The 15,559-nt window shown below is 40.9% G+C and overlaps 1 protein-coding gene across 1 annotated transcript; it reads right to left on the reverse strand.

The window, feature by feature from the left end:
- Positions 1-2,539: 2,539 nt before the first annotated feature.
- LOC106572562 (45 kDa calcium-binding protein) lies at positions 2,540-11,497 on the reverse strand. The gene is made up of 7 exons (XM_014146855.2): positions 11,193-11,497; positions 10,536-10,906; positions 7,971-8,107; positions 5,203-5,316; positions 4,307-4,465; positions 3,917-4,092; positions 2,540-3,663 (listed from the first exon to the last, which is right to left on the reverse strand). The coding sequence occupies exons 2-7, from the start codon at positions 10,853-10,855 to the stop codon at positions 3,487-3,489; spliced, it is 1,083 nt and encodes a 360-aa protein (XP_014002330.1). The 5' UTR covers positions 10,856-10,906; positions 11,193-11,497; the 3' UTR covers positions 2,540-3,486.
- Positions 11,498-15,559: the final 4,062 nt, after the last annotated feature.

The raw sequence follows: 15,559 nt of genomic DNA on the forward strand, positions 1-15,559 counted from the left end.
TCCTGTCAAAATGGTCAGTGGTGATTGACCATCTTATTCCTTATTAACATAACATTATCATTAGCAGAAGGCTCATGGTTTGTGTTTGGGTAGGTAGAGGAAAGTAATACATTCATGTAACAGATAGAAGCTGCTAACATTTTAGGAGAAAGTTCCTAAAATGTCTAGGTTAAATGTCACATTTTTACTCACAACAGGTCGTCTCGAAGGTACTCGCCAAAATATATTTTGAAATAGTCTGACAAATTTACTGACATGTTTATAATCTACTAAAAATATTTTTCATATACAATATATTACATTTCAGGAATTGTTTATAATCTACTAATAATATTTTTCATATACAATATATTAAATGTCAGGAATTGTGAAAAACTGAGTTAAAATGTATTTGGCTAAGGTGTATGTAAACTTCCGACTTCAACTATAATTCAAGGCCTAATGAGGCCTAATGTTTTTGTTTTGACTATTTCTGTGGGTAGCTTTAGAAAGCCAATGCAGTTCACAGAATTGAGTCATAAAATAACAATGGTAACAACTACAACTATTACAAATAAAAACAGAATGGAAAGAATAATGGACATAATAAAATGTATTGTTTTCTGGCAAGCTCTACTCATGGCAAGGTCCAGTAAAAGTTGTATAATTTGAAACGCCTAGGGAAGAACTATTGGCCATCAAATTAGTATGCAAAAATGTTTAAATATACATTTATGGAGGCATAAAACATTCAGGGTACAGACTATGGTCAGAGATTGATAAGAAATATTTATTGTTTAATCTGGAATACAATGTATAGCTAAAGCGTTGTCACATTCTGATTGCATTAGCTTTTTCTTTTATAATTTCAATTATATGACAGGATCTCAGAGGGATCGAAGTTACTGATGTATTTCCACAGGATATTGTCCTTGAAGCAGGAAAGCAATTGATGAATGCATATTACACATACAGTACCAATCAAAAGTTTGGACACACCTACTCATTCCAGGGTTTTGATGAAGACATCAAAACTATGAAATAACACATATGGAATCATGTGGTAACCAAAAAAAGTGTTAAACAAATCAAAATATTTTATATTCTTCAAAGTAGACACCCTTTGCCTGGATGACAGCTTTGCACACTCATGGCATTCTCTCAACCAGCTTCATGAGGAATGCTTTTCCAACAGTCTTGAAGGTGTTCCCACATATGCTGAGCACTTGTTGGCTGCTTTTCCTTTACTCCGCGGTCCAACTCATCCCAAACCATCTCATTTGGGTTGAGGTCAGGTGATTGTGGAGGCCAGGTCATCTGATGCAGCACTCCATCCCTCTCCTTCTTGGTCAAATAGCCCTTACACAGCCTGGAGGTGTGTTGGGTCATTCTCCTGTTGAAAAACAAATGATAGTCCCACTAACAGCAAACCAGATGGGATGGCGTATCGCTGCAGAATGCTGTGGTAGCCATGCTGGTTAAGTGTGCTTTGAATTCTAAATAAATCACTGACAGTGTCACCAGCAAAGCACCCCCACACCTCCATGCTTCACGGTGGGAACCACACATACGGAGATCATCTGTTCACCTACTCTGCGTCTCACAAAGACACAGTGGTCGGAACTAAAAATCACAAAATTGGACTCATCAGACCTAAGCACAGATTTCCACCGGTCTAATGTCTATTGCTCGTGTTCCTTGGCACAGGCAAGTCTCTTCTTATTGGTGTCCTTTAGTAGTGGTTTCTTTGCAGCAATTCAACCATGAAGGCCTGATTCATGCCTCTTCTGAACAGTTGATGTTGAGTTGTGTCTGTTACAAAGTCTGAAGCATTTTTTTGGGCTGCAATTTCTGAGGCTGGTAACTCTAATGAACTTATCCTCTGCAGCAGAGGTAACTCTGGGTCTTCCTTGCCTGTGGCAGTCCTCATGAGAGCCAGTTTCAACACAGTGCTTGCTGTTTTTTGTGCTTTGAAGGATCTCATATTTTGATTTGTTTAACACTTTTTTGGTTACTACATGATTCCATGTGTTGTTTCAGTTTTGTAGAAAATAGTAAAAAAAGAAAAACCCTGGAATGAGGTGGTATGTCTAAACTTTTGACTGGTACTGTGTATTACAGAGCTTTGTCAAAGCATGACAAGGGGTATGAACATGGCTGAATTGGTCAGATCCACAAGGAAATAAGGTATTTCTCTATGACAAATAATATCCATCTGGTATTTTAAGTTCAACATTTGCAGAAACTGGATAAAACATAAAAGCATTAAACTAAAAGTACAACACTGAGAAAATAAAGATTTTTTTTTACAGATTGATGTAACTGCTTTGAGAGAAAACAAAAGACTAACAACAAATAAATAAATAAGTTAATTTCTTACACCAGTCTCAAACAAAGATATGGCCAATTGACATGGGCAAGGTACCCAGAGGGCTCATGTCAAAATCCTGCAAAAACATTCTAAACTAAAATAAATTCCCCAACCCTGATTACAAGCTCACCTCTTTTCTTTACTTTCAGTTATGACATATGAGTATCAAAAACAATCAGACCCATGTTATCAAATTGCTAATTCATTTGTAATGATTGTATCAGATATTTAACAGTTTACATATTTTTGGAAATGCTTAAATGCACAACCCCAGTTGGAATTATAGACGCAAAGGAAAACAAATGTATGGAAACAATGAGACATTTTTGCAGTAGAGGTTTAAAACACCATAATTATGACATAAGCACTCATTTCAAAGAATAGGATGGATCAGAGAATCATCAACACCTATCAGGACATAGTAGTGTAACCTTCTTACCAAGTAGACAAATGTCAAACAATTGTTTACAAGGGCAGCAAGCACGTAGTCAGAGTGTGGAGAGTACAGTGGTTACTGGGGTTCAGCTCAGTGGTCAATATGATTGATGACTTGGTAAAGAACAGTTACTTCCGCGCAACATTGTGAAATGTAGAAGTGTAGAATGTGATGGGAAATCCAAAGACTGAAGATATTTACATTCTTTACAATTATGCAATTTAAATAATTTTGCAGTAAAAACAGAACGGTTCTGCACTACTACAGATATTGTGGGCCCGATTGTGTAAGTTGTCCTTACACCTCTACTTCACTGGAGGGAAAAAATGAATCTTGTTCCAATTACTCAGATGATATAGTGAAATTTATGTCTAACACAAATGAATCATGAAAACCCAAAATGCATCATCATACGTGATATAATACAACTTAAGTCCCACTGTAGACAGAAGGCAGACTTTGGCAATGGTTCATTCTGATGTTTAGAAGAGGCAGACAGTCCAGAAATGAAGGATGTTTTATGCCTTACTTTAAGAGTCACTGGGGGAGGCCAGGTCACTCGGCTGGGGCTAGGATTTAAACACAGAATTGCACACTAGAACATCAGGCTTTTCTTTCCATCAATAAGACAGACCTGTCTTTAGAGAAGACTTATGAGGATGCCCACAGAAGGGAAAGGGAGGATGTTGTCAGCTTGTCTTTAGAACTCCTCGTGAACATTCCGGGCATAGTCCATGAGCTTGCTGCCAGTGAAGTATTCGCTGTACTTGAGAATCTCCTCCAGCTCCAAGTTGTGGTTCTGGTTCTCGTCGGCCACAGCGATCATCTGCTTAGCCTCGTTCAGCGCGTTGTACTCGTTCATAGGGTCCATGTACTCCTGGAGTGTAGTGATGGCATGAGGGAAAGACAGGGAAAAAGGAAGGAAATGAGTCTAAAATGTTCATGGTTTACGCTGCAACTATAAAATGGCACTATCCTATACAAGGTCCTGCAGTGTACCCAGTGGAAAGAGTCCTCTGTGACATGATATTTGTTCAGTCTGCGTTTACATATGGGCCTTTACGACCCATCATAAACCTAGCCATTGTAGGGTTTTGTAGCTATGGGTTTTTCTAACGCATGACACCCACCTCTAGTTCCTCCATGGTCACGATGCCATCATGGTTTCTGTCAATGACCTCCTCAAACTCCTTCTTCCTCTCTCGTACCCAGTCATCGTCGATGTCTTGGGCCTGCTGGTTCTCCACGGTGCCCATGGGCAGGGAGATGAACTCAGACAGAGTCAGCTTCTTGTCACCATCCTGGTCTTTAAAAACACAATAAATATCAAACTCAAACAGCATTAGATTAGATTGTAAAGCTTTTCATGATTGATCATGGGTCATCCACAATTTATGTATTTATTCTGTGTACTTTAATCAATTCTCATTTTCTTATTCAAATCATTGTTTTCACAAAACCTAGTTATGGCCTTATGCATACACACTAACTGAATTCAAATCATATGAGAAAGTACATACCGAGGTCACGAACGATCTCCTTGACCATGTATTTGAGCATGCCTTTGCTGTGCTCGGGATGCAGGAAGGAGAGAAACTCTTCCTCGTTCAGCAGCTGGTCAGCTGGGGGGTTATCAGCCTGAAACCAACGGTCCTTCAGACTCTCCAGCACCTCCTGGGCTGCAGGGATTCAAATAAAGTAATTTGATCGCCCACTGAGACACATTCAATACAAGCATTATTGGCAGAGCAAAATGAAAAAGACTTATCGTGCTCAGGACATGAAACATTTGGAAAAGTAGGATATTGGTTTGGGGGTAGGTTAATTTCTTTGGTACTTTTTACCCCTTCTTTGTCTCCCAATTTCGTGATATCCAATTGGTAGTTAGTCTTGTCCCGTTGCTGCAACTCCCGTACGGACTCGGGAGAGGCGAGGGTCGAGAGGCATGCGTCCTCCGAAACACGACCCCGCCAAGCCGCACTGCTTCGTGACACACTGCTCGCTTAACCCGGAAGCCAGCCGCACCAATGTGTCGGAGGAAACGCCGTACAGCTGGCTCCTGAAGTTAGCGTGCATGCGCCCGGCTGCCACAAGGAGTCGCTAGAGCGCGATGGGACAAGGACATCCCAGCCGGCCAAACCCTCCCCTAACTCGGACGACGCTGGGCCAATTTGTGTGATGCCTCATGGGTCTCCTGGACGCAGCGACACAGACTGGGATCATACCCGGATCTGTAGTGATGCCTCTAGCACTGCGATGCAGTGTCTTAGACTGCTGCACTACTCGGGAGGCCCCGGGTAGGTCAATTTCAACAATAGTATGTTAGGATGTGGTAAGAAAATAAGGAATCCTGATTAACCAGGAGAAATGCATGGACTACAGCTAAAGTAGATGATATTGTGGTGGACTAACTTACTCTCCTCGTCCACCTTCAGTTCTTCACTGTTCTTTATCTTGTCAGCCATTTCCTTCTCGTTGAATCCTTTGCTGGCCAGAAACTTCACCCGGTATTCATCCCACGTCACATGTCCTATGGTGAGAATAGATCAGTTAAGGGACTGGGGCTTGACTGTGTTGGAAGAATTTTGAGCCGGACGTGAGAAACAGTGCTGTATTGTCATCAGGTCTGAGCTACAGTGCCTTGCGAAAGTATTCGGCCCCCTTGAACTTTGACCTTTTGCCACATTTCAGGCTTCAAACAAAGATATAAAACTAATTTTTTGTGAAGAATCAACAACAAGTGGGACACAATCATGAAGTGGAACGAAATTTATTGGATATTTCAAACTTTTTTAACAAATAAAAAACAGAAAAATTGGGCGTGCAAAATTATTCAGCCCCCTTAAGTTAATACTTTGTAGCGCCACCTTTTGCTGCGATTACAGCTATAAGTCGCTTGGGGTATGTCTATCAGTTTTGCACATCGAGAGACTGACATTTTTGCCCATTCCTCCTTGCAAAACAGCTCGCGTTTGAACAGCAGTTTTCAGTTCTTTCCACAGATTCTCGATTGGATTCAGGTCTGGACTTTGACTTGGCCATTCTAACACCTGGATATGTTTATTTGTAAACCATTCCATTGTAGATTTTGCTTTATGTTTTGGATCATTGTCTTGTTGGAAGACAAATCTCCGTCCCAGTCTCAGGTCTTTTTCAGACTCCATCAGGTTTTCTTCCAGAATGGTCCTGTATTTGGCTCCATCCATCTTCCCATCAATTTTAACCATCTTCCCTGCCCCTGCTGAAGAAAAGCAGGCCCAAACCATGATGCTGCCACCACCATGTTTGACAGTGGGGATGGTGTGTTCAGGGTGATGAGCTGTGTTGCTTTTACACCAAACATAACGTTTTGCATTGTTGCCAAAAAGTTCGATTTTGGTTTCATCTGACCAGAGCACCTTCTTCCACATGTTTGGTGTGTCTCCCAGGTGGCTAGTGGCAAACTTTAAACGACACTTTATCTTTAAGAAACGGCTTTCTTCTTGCCACTCTTCCATAAAGGCCAGATTTGTGCAGTATACGACTGATTGTTGTCCTATGGACAGAGTCTCCCACCTCAGCTGTAGATCTCTGCAGTTCATCCAGAGTGATCATGGGCCTCTTGGCTGCATCTCTGATCAGTCTTCTCCTTGTATGAGCTGAAAGTTTAGAGGGACGGCCGGGTCTTCGTAGATTTGCAGTGGTTTGATACTCCTTCCATTTCAATATTATCGCTTGCACAGTGCTCCTTTGGATGTTTAAAGCTTGGGAAATCTTTTTGTATCCAAATCAGTCTTTAAACTTCTCCACAACAGTATCTCGGATCTGCCTGGTGTGTTCCTTGTTCTTCATGATGCTCTCTGCGCTTTAAACGGACCTCTGAGACTATCACAGAGCAGGTGCATTTATACGGAGACTTGATTACACACAGGTGGATTCTATTTATCATCATTAGTCATTTAGGTCAACATTGGATCATTCAGAGATCCTCACTGAACTTCTGGAGAGAGTTTGCTGCACTGAAAGTAAAGGGGCTGAATAATTTTGCACGGCCAATTTTTCAGTTTTTTATTTGTTAAAAAAGTTTGAAATATCCAATAAATTTCGTTCCACTTCATAATTGTGTCCCACTTGTTGATTCTTCACAAAAAATTACAGTTTTATATCTTTATGTTTGAAGCCTGAAATGTGGCAAAAGGTCGAAAAGTTCAAGGGGGGGCGAATACTTTCGCAAGGCACTGTATATTATGGCCCACAGCTCTAAGGCCTAACAGTAGGACATTAGTGTTGGTAACAAACATTGCTCTTAATCAATAGGTGACCACTATGGCTGTGTATCAGGGTGGTATTCATTAGGGAACATTGACAGAAAATTAAAACTAGTGGTTCTTGTTGGGGGAAAGGTAGCCTAGGTCAGGGCGATATGGCCTAAAAATCTACATTTTCTCAACATTATGGGTGATTCACAACATACAGTATATCTAATGTGAAATTAGGCCAAATATAAGCCCCATTAAGAATGTAATTTTTTTAATCAAAATAGTTATATGACTGATCTGGTTTTCAAGTCTGTCTGTGAAATTGCCCTTTTTGGAACAAATTTAACCAGAATCATGCATAATTCTCATTCACTAATAATGACTAACTTCTTATAGCAGGCATTATAGAAAATTAACACTCATAAACAACCTCTCAAGCACAAGTCCATGTGCAAGTGAGTAGCCAGCTAATCTTTCTAGTTCAAGTTTAGCCAACTTGGATCTATTTGCTAGATAACAAGGTAGAACATTAACTGTTATGAACACACCCTTCTGTCCATCTCCAACTGTTTAAACAGCATGCTAGACTGACCATTTTGTTCAGATGTTGAAATCAGGTGGCCTATCTTATTTCTCAGAATGAGAACAAATGGCCAATTCCTTATACAAAAATGTGTTTTATGCTTATTGCACATTTATAAAACACTGCTAGTGGCACATAGTACCAGATGTGACAAACTGAGCATACGTTTTCCAGAATCAATGTTCATTGTAGTGTCTGCTCTGCGTGCAATTTGAGTAGTTGAGACATAAAAAAAACAGTATGGTTAGAAATGTTAATTCAATATATCGCCCAGCCCTAAGGTAGCTCCACCCTGTTGCAGTCCGTTTTCTTCCATTTGGTGCCTAATGAATAAGACTCAGATAATTGTGTACTCTCTCTTACCATCTCCATCTGGGTCCACAGCATGGAAGCTCATCTTGTTCTCCCTCACAGCCTCCTGGAAGTGTTCTTCTGTCTTCTCCATGATCCAGCGCTGCATCTCTTTGGCACTGACGCTCTTGTCTTTATTAAAGTCCACCCTGAGAATGGTAGAGGAAAGTAGCCAGCAGATCTTCAGTTCTACATTTACATTTTGGTCATTTAGCTAGCAGACGCTCTTATACACACACACAACTTACAGTCAGCGTTTTCAAACACTCAACTGGAGTATCAAGTTCAAGTAGTTTATTAAAATCCACTACCATATATCTGCTTCATCCCCAAACCTAGATCATTTTGTATAGTTCTACAACTGAGTAAGATGCAACCGTAGCTCAAAATATGGTTTCAACGGTTTAAGCTTTCATGTTTTTTCACACCCCTTCAAATTAGTGGGTTCGGCTATTTCAGCCACACCCGTTAATGACAGGTGTATAAAATAGAGCGCACAGCCACGCCATCTCCATGGACAAACATTAGCAGTGGCACGTCATAGGATGCCACCTTTCCAACATGTCAGTTTGTCAAATGTCTGCCCTGCTAGAGCTGCCTCGGCCAACTATAAGTGCTGTTATTGTGAAGTGGAAAACGTCTAAGAGCAACAACAGCTCAGCCGTGAAGTGGTAGGCCACACAAGCTCACAGAATGGGACCGACAGATGATTTTTACATGTTACACGCTTCAGCACACGATGCAGTTGGGCAGGATGCGTTCTCCTGGCATCCGCCAAACCCAGATTATTCCGTCGGACTACCAGATGGTGAAGCGTGATTCATCACTCCAGAGAATGCGTTTCCACTGCTCCAGAGTCCAATGGTGACGAGCTTTACACCACACCAGCCAACGCTTGGCATTGCGCATGGTGATCTTAGGCTTGTGCGCGGCTGTTCGGCCATGGAAACCCATTTCGTGAAAGCTCCCAACAAACAGTTCTTGTGCTGACATTGCTTCCAGAGGCAGTTTGGAACTCTGTAGTGAGTGTTGCAACCTAGGATAGATGGTTTTTACACGTTACACGCTTCAGCACATGATGCATTTGGGCAGGATGCGTTCTCTCCGAGTGCTGAAGCGTGTAACGTGTAAAAACCATCTATCCTAGGTTGCAACACTCACTACAGAGTTCCAAACTGCCTCTGGAAGCAATGTCAGCCCAAGAACTGTTTGTTGGGAGCTTCACGAAATGGGTTTCCATGGCCGAACAGCCGCACACAAGCCTAAGTTCACCATGCGCAATGCCAAGCGTTGGCTGGTGTGGTGTAAAGCTCGTCACCATTGGACTCTGGAGCAGTGGAAATGCATTCTCTGGAGTGATGAATCACGCTTCACCATCTGGCAGTCCGACGGAATAATCTGGGTTTGGCGGATGCCAGAACACATCCTGCCCAAATGCATCGTGCCAACTGTAAAGTTTGGTGGAGGAGGAATAATGACTGGGACTGTTTTTCATGGTTCGGGTTAGGCCCCTTAGTTCCAATGAACAGAAATCTTAATGCTACAGCATACAATGACATTCTAGATGATTCTGTGCTTCCAACTTTGGAAACAGTTTGGGCATGGCCCTTTCCTGTTTTAGCATGACAATGCCTATGTGCACAAAGCGAGGTCCATACAGTACTGGTTTGTTGAGATCGGTGTGGAAGAACTTGACTGGCCTACACAGAGCCCTGACCTCAACCCCATCGAACACCTTTGGGATGAATTGGAACGCCGACTGTGAGCCAGGCTTAATCGCCCAACATCAGTGACCGACCTCACTAATGCTCTTTTGGCTGAATAAAAGCAAGTCCCCGCAGCAATGTTCCAACATCTAGTGGAAAGCCTTCCCAGAAGAGTGGAGGCTGTTATAGCAGCAAAGGGGGACCAAATCCATATTAATGCCCATGCTTTTGGAATGAGATGTTCAACAAGCAGGTGTCCACATACTTTTGGTCATGTAGTGTTTGTGCAGATATGTGCACCACGTCATTGCTCTCCCTCTGCGTGCGCATCGTGCTAGCTGTCACTCAAATGGTCGTGGTGCTGAAGCTCATTATCTAGAATTCAAATTGTTAGGAGGCTGGCCTATGTGAGGGGAAATGTAGGGAAAATGGTGCAGCAAAGCTTCCAGAAAAACAGTTGCTTTCAAACTCGAGATTTTGTGGCTGTGGTAAGACAGTAATTCTGCAGATAGAACATGCTTGTATGAACTAGACATTAAAACATCCAGCAAAAAGCGGAAGGTTAAAAAAATACTTAGTAGTTGGAAAAATTCCAGAGCACATCTTTAACTGGATGTGTATAGGCTACATAGACAGTGGACTCTTCAATTGATCACAATTACAACCTTACATCTACACACCATTACACAATTTGGCCTAAACAAGTCAACTGCAAATGAAGGCTATATGGTGAAAAAAATCCAACACAGACACACTTCAAAGCTAAAGCTGTGTCATCATCAGGTGAATGTACTCAACTCAGAGAGTTGAAAGTAGTCAGCTGTACATGACTCACGAGTCATGAAATTGAAAGCCAGTAACCCCTACTTACTTGCTGAAGATCTCAATGAGCTTCTTCCTGTTCCTCCTGGGCTCAGAGTCCTCCTCAAACTCCTCCATCTCCTTACCCAGGAACACCTCCTGATGGAAGCCCTTATTGATGTGACCATCCATCTCCAGCTTCACCCCATTTAGATGGTCTGGGGGAAGGATCTCATTCTCCTCTTTACTTGTGGGGTTGTTTTTGTCCTTCAGGGCTGACATGTTAGCTGGCCGGGCATGGACGTCCATGGTGTTGTGGAGCAGGCAGAACAGGGCCATGGACACAGCCATAAGGTGCCTGCACCAAGCCGTCCTGCAGTACATAACCATGGCTTCTTCCAAGTGCAATGTCCTTGTTTGCTCAAGGGCTGATTAACACACCTGTCAACACGACATTGGGTAAGTTTGCCATGTGGCTAGCTTCCATCATCACTGACTACTATTAGTTAGTGTTCTTACTAGCTACATGTCTTAGTTAGCTAGCTACGAAGCCCAACACAATGCTTATAACTAGCCAGGCAGGTTTATCCGGAAGTACTCTAAATGATGCACACTCACATAAAGCTAACGTTAACAAGGCAGCACATTGTTAACGTTAACTAGCTACATAACAGACAGCTATAGCTAATCGCGTATGAGGACAGCTGCCTCGCCAAGGTCGACCTACCTGATTTTGAGCTCCAACGACACAAATTTGGAACGCAGCTCGGAAATAAATGCCAGCAAATGGAAGAGATATCCCACCTACCTAGCTAACAATGACAAGAATGCGTCGTCGTACGAGCAAAACAAACCGACCAACCACAACTGTCAGATTGGTTCTATTTCCTGTACACGTGGCTGCTCCAAAGGTCACGCACGACAGACCCTCCTCTTTAGACTTTAGCTGCGGAATCGATGCTAGTGGTGGGCGGGTTAGCTGTTTGCTCATCCGCACCTGCCAGCAATTGCTAATAACCCATCCACAACCACCAAATAAATGTGACAAAGTCCAAATCTGAGGTCAGCACCCAAACCTAATCCACAAATATAGAGCATAGGCTACAGTCAAAGACTGCATAGCGTTGCCTGATATAGATGTTTCTGCTTATAATTTATGACATTTTGGTAGGCTATTTGTTAGTCAACTTGACTATAATTAGATACATGTAGCTTCTCTTTTGTCATTATGTTCCTCTATAAGTCGAATTAAACATTTGCTCAACAGAACAATGTAATAGATCGATAGAATGAATGCTTCAATCTAGTTGACATTGGTAACGTTTTCTCTGTCATCTTTCGCGGACGTTTAGGGACTGGGGAGAAAATACAATAAAGCAAAAAATTAATGTCAAAGATTTTCTGTGCAAAATGTCCAAATAACATCAATTTGACCGGTTCTAAGGAAAAAGAAAGCTGTGAAAACGACCCAAAGTGTTTCTGATAAGATTTCAGTTCGGCTTCGATGCCTATTTGATGTGGTTGAAATATTGTACGCTTTTATGATGCATTTATGACGTAGACAGCACATCTACAGAGGGTATCTAGCTGAGCGTTGCATTCTCTCAAGATGCAGAAGTAAATCATATTTCTCCACTCCTGTTCCAGTCCAAATATTGGCTACATTTGGTGTATAATTTTACTGCAAGAAATGCTTAATTCGGCCAGAGTTATTATTAGGGCTATAGCCCTATTCGCACGGGATTAGTATTATTAGAGAACGTTGGTTATGTATGTATTACCCCAGAATGTCCGTTATTGCAGAGGACGATTGTGAGGGGATTCGTTTTTTCCAAACTGCCCCTTGTAATTCTTTCATTTTTTTTCTATAAATTGAGGGTTATAATGGAAGCCTAGAGGGTTTTTCTAGGCGTGAAAATATTTTCAACAAGTCCAAGCTATAACAGGTTACACTGCTAACTCGAGTTTGGTTCCCAAGTTTCTAAACCTTATTATAAACTTGGTGGTTCGAGCCCTGAATGCTGATTGGCTAACAGCCATGCTATATCAGACCGTATAGCAAATACTATGGTTATGACAAAACATGTATTTTTACTGTTCTAATTATGTTGGTAATAAGTTTTTAATAGCAGTAAGGCACCTAGAGGGTTTGTGGTATATTGCCAATATACCACGGCTAAGGGCTATGTCCACGCACTCCACAACGAACAGTCCTTAGCCGTGGTATATTGGCCATATACCATACCCCCTTGGGCCTTATTGCTTAACCAAACCATTTTTGGTATAGTTTCGCCATAATATTTGAATTGAGGAAGTGGGATCATAATCATTCGGATATTTTAGCGATCAGCAGTAGAATATGTCCTAAATGTCCCCCAGCCTTCAGATCTGAGCTAAAAAAGATAACTTGCACTTTTAACATGCGTTTTTAGGCTATGGATGATTAAGTGAACTTGTTCCAAACGTTTAGCTCAGTTGTATGCTGCTTTGTGATCTATTAACAGCAAGGGTTGCATGAAATAGGTTAAATAAATTCTGCATTTGGCAATGTTCAATTCGCACAAAACATATAAACAAAAGCATTCACTGTGAAAGTCGATACATGTAGACCCTTTGTTAAATTTATCGTATCAGTTATAATTTTTTTGCTCAAACCGCATGCAACACCTGTCAAACTCAAACATTTCTCTCAAAACACAGGGATGTCTATTCACACGGGACTAGTATTATCAGGTCTTTGGAGTTTGCCAAAAAGAGTAGGTTATTCTGGTTAGTCAATGTCCAGATTTCAGTTTCTGTTAAACCCATCTAAACAGTAGGCCACAGATCCCTTGACATGCCATAGGCCTATTTGAAGTCCCATCTTGTCTGTCGAATTCGTATAGAGTCTCACAATCATGACACATAACAACACTGCTATCATCATCTACCACTTCACCAAATCTTTACCAAACATAACTTTTCTGGCCCTCCCTTCTCTTTATTTTCAACTCTCCTTTTGCAGCTTTTGTCTTATTATATTACATTTATGGATTTTTTTAAAGGTATTGTTTCTCTTTATTCTCTTTATTCCGCCCTCCACACACCTGGCCCTACAGCCACACAGTATTTAATGACTCTAAACCCGTCCGACCTACAGATATTACCACGTGGACTGCGGGTTGGCGTCACTACCACAGACACAGCAATATACCTTCAGATCTGAGTTTGATTAGCTAGCTAGGTGAGTTGTGGAATTTCTGGTTTCAGCAAACAAACTGCAATGTTTTTCTGGCAGTGGTTTTCTCTTTCCTGGTGAGAATGGCTGTGTTTGTTTTGCATCGCCCCAGTACCCCGGGTAAGCAGAGTTTGCACATTTGGACCATTTCCACACATTCGAGGCACCGGGTGGTGCAAAACGAACGCACCCAGCCTACATAGCTCTTGAAAAGCATCAATCTGTAGATAGACTGACCACTAGTGGGGGTTTTGGGAAGTGTCACATTTAAAGCCACACACAGATATTAAAGTGTGTCACTAACAACATTTAAACATGCCCCAGATCACATTTTCCAGTGGTGGAAAAAGTACCCAATTGACATACTTAAGTAAAAGTAAAGATATCTCAATAGAAAATGACTCAAGTAAAATTGAAAGTCACCCAGTACAATAGTACTTGAGATAAAGTCAAAAACGATTTAGTTTTAAAGACACTCAAATATCAAAAGTAAATGTAATTGCTAAAATATACTTAAGTATCAAAAGTAAAAGTACAAGTATAAATAATTTCAAATTCCATATATTAAGCAAACCAGACGGCACCATTTTCTTGTTTTTGAAGTTTACGGACAGCCAGGGGCACACTCCAACACTCAGACATAATTTACAAACGAAACGTGTGTTTAGTGAGTCCGCCAGATTAGAGGCAGTGGGGATGACCTGAGTGGTTCTCTTGATAAGTACGTAAATTGGACCATATTTCTGTCCTGCTAAGCATTCAAAATGTATGGAGTAAAAAGTACATTCTTTTCTTTAGGAATGTAGTGAATTAATAGTTTTCAAAAATATAAATAGTAAAGTACTGATACCTCCCAAAAAACTTAAGTAGTAATTTTAAGTATTTTTACTTAAGTACTTTACACCACTGACATTATCACATGCAAAAATACATTAATTTATATCATATATCTGCAGTGCTTATGGAATATTATGAGCACAACAGTTCTTTTTTTCAGGTAAGAATGGGCGGTGCACTATCCATGCATTGATTCACCTCTGGGTGGCACTGTTCACAAGTAATATTTCTTTACAGTGTCAATGCTGTGGATCCATAATCATCCATCACCTCTAAGGTACAGTAAGTAGCCTACATCACTATACAACTTTATTGAGGCAGGCTTTAAATCCAACCTTCCTTTGGTTTTATTTTCTTAAATGTTTCTCTGTAAAGTGCACAAACTGCTAAATGCATACTTTAGCCTACACCCTAACTGTTAACTGCATAGCCTACATCCTATGCTTAATTTATAAAAATAAATAAAAACATGTCTGCTCTTGACATATAAAGATACATTTATTTTGAAAACATATAACATTGCTTTCAAGAGACACGTTTGCTAGCCTTTCACTGCAATGGTTTCCCTGTAAATGTACTCAAAAAAGCGATCTGCATCAAGACATTTACTATTAACCATGTCTTACTTTTGATATACTGTATTTGTTTATGTGGCAATTACATTTAAGTGAGGAACAATAGATCCCAGTATATTTCAGACAAGGAATTTTTGGAGGCGACTCCTTGTAAAAGCAGATCCTATTTCAACACTTTTTGGAAACATGAGGACAGGTACACCAACTATGTGTCCCACCACATGGGACAGGCAGAATTCATTCCTTGGCAATTTGTCAAACAACAGATTACACAAGAGAGTGCCTGAGGGTCTTTTTTTCTGAAGGTACGTACATCAATTCCGCAGTATGAATTAGATCCAAACACAGGGCTATACTGAGGTAAAATTGTAATTAAAATATACTAAAAAGACACACAACACACACACACACACATATCGGCCAAAGAACCTCCTCAGTTTTCAAAAAAGGAGTCAACCATTTCAT

The sequence above is a fragment of the Salmo salar genome, chromosome ssa15, assembly GCF_905237065.1.
Source record: "Salmo salar chromosome ssa15, Ssal_v3.1, whole genome shotgun sequence".
Taxonomy (NCBI): Eukaryota; Metazoa; Chordata; class Actinopteri; order Salmoniformes; family Salmonidae; genus Salmo; species Salmo salar.

Bases quoted from the DNA above. Each gene is read 5' to 3' on its own strand.
- LOC106572562 (XM_014146855.2), bottom strand. From the start codon at position 10,855: ATGGTTATGTACTGCAGGACGGCTTGGTGCAGGCACCTTATGGCTGTG. The intron at 4,093-4,306 runs GTATGTACTTTC...GTGTTTTTAAAG, and splicing joins GGAGATCGTTCGTGACCTCG to ACCAGGATGGTGACAAGAAG. The intron at 3,664-3,916 runs GTGGGTGTCATG...ACTACACTCCAG, and splicing joins TGACCATGGAGGAACTAGAG to GAGTACATGGACCCTATGAA.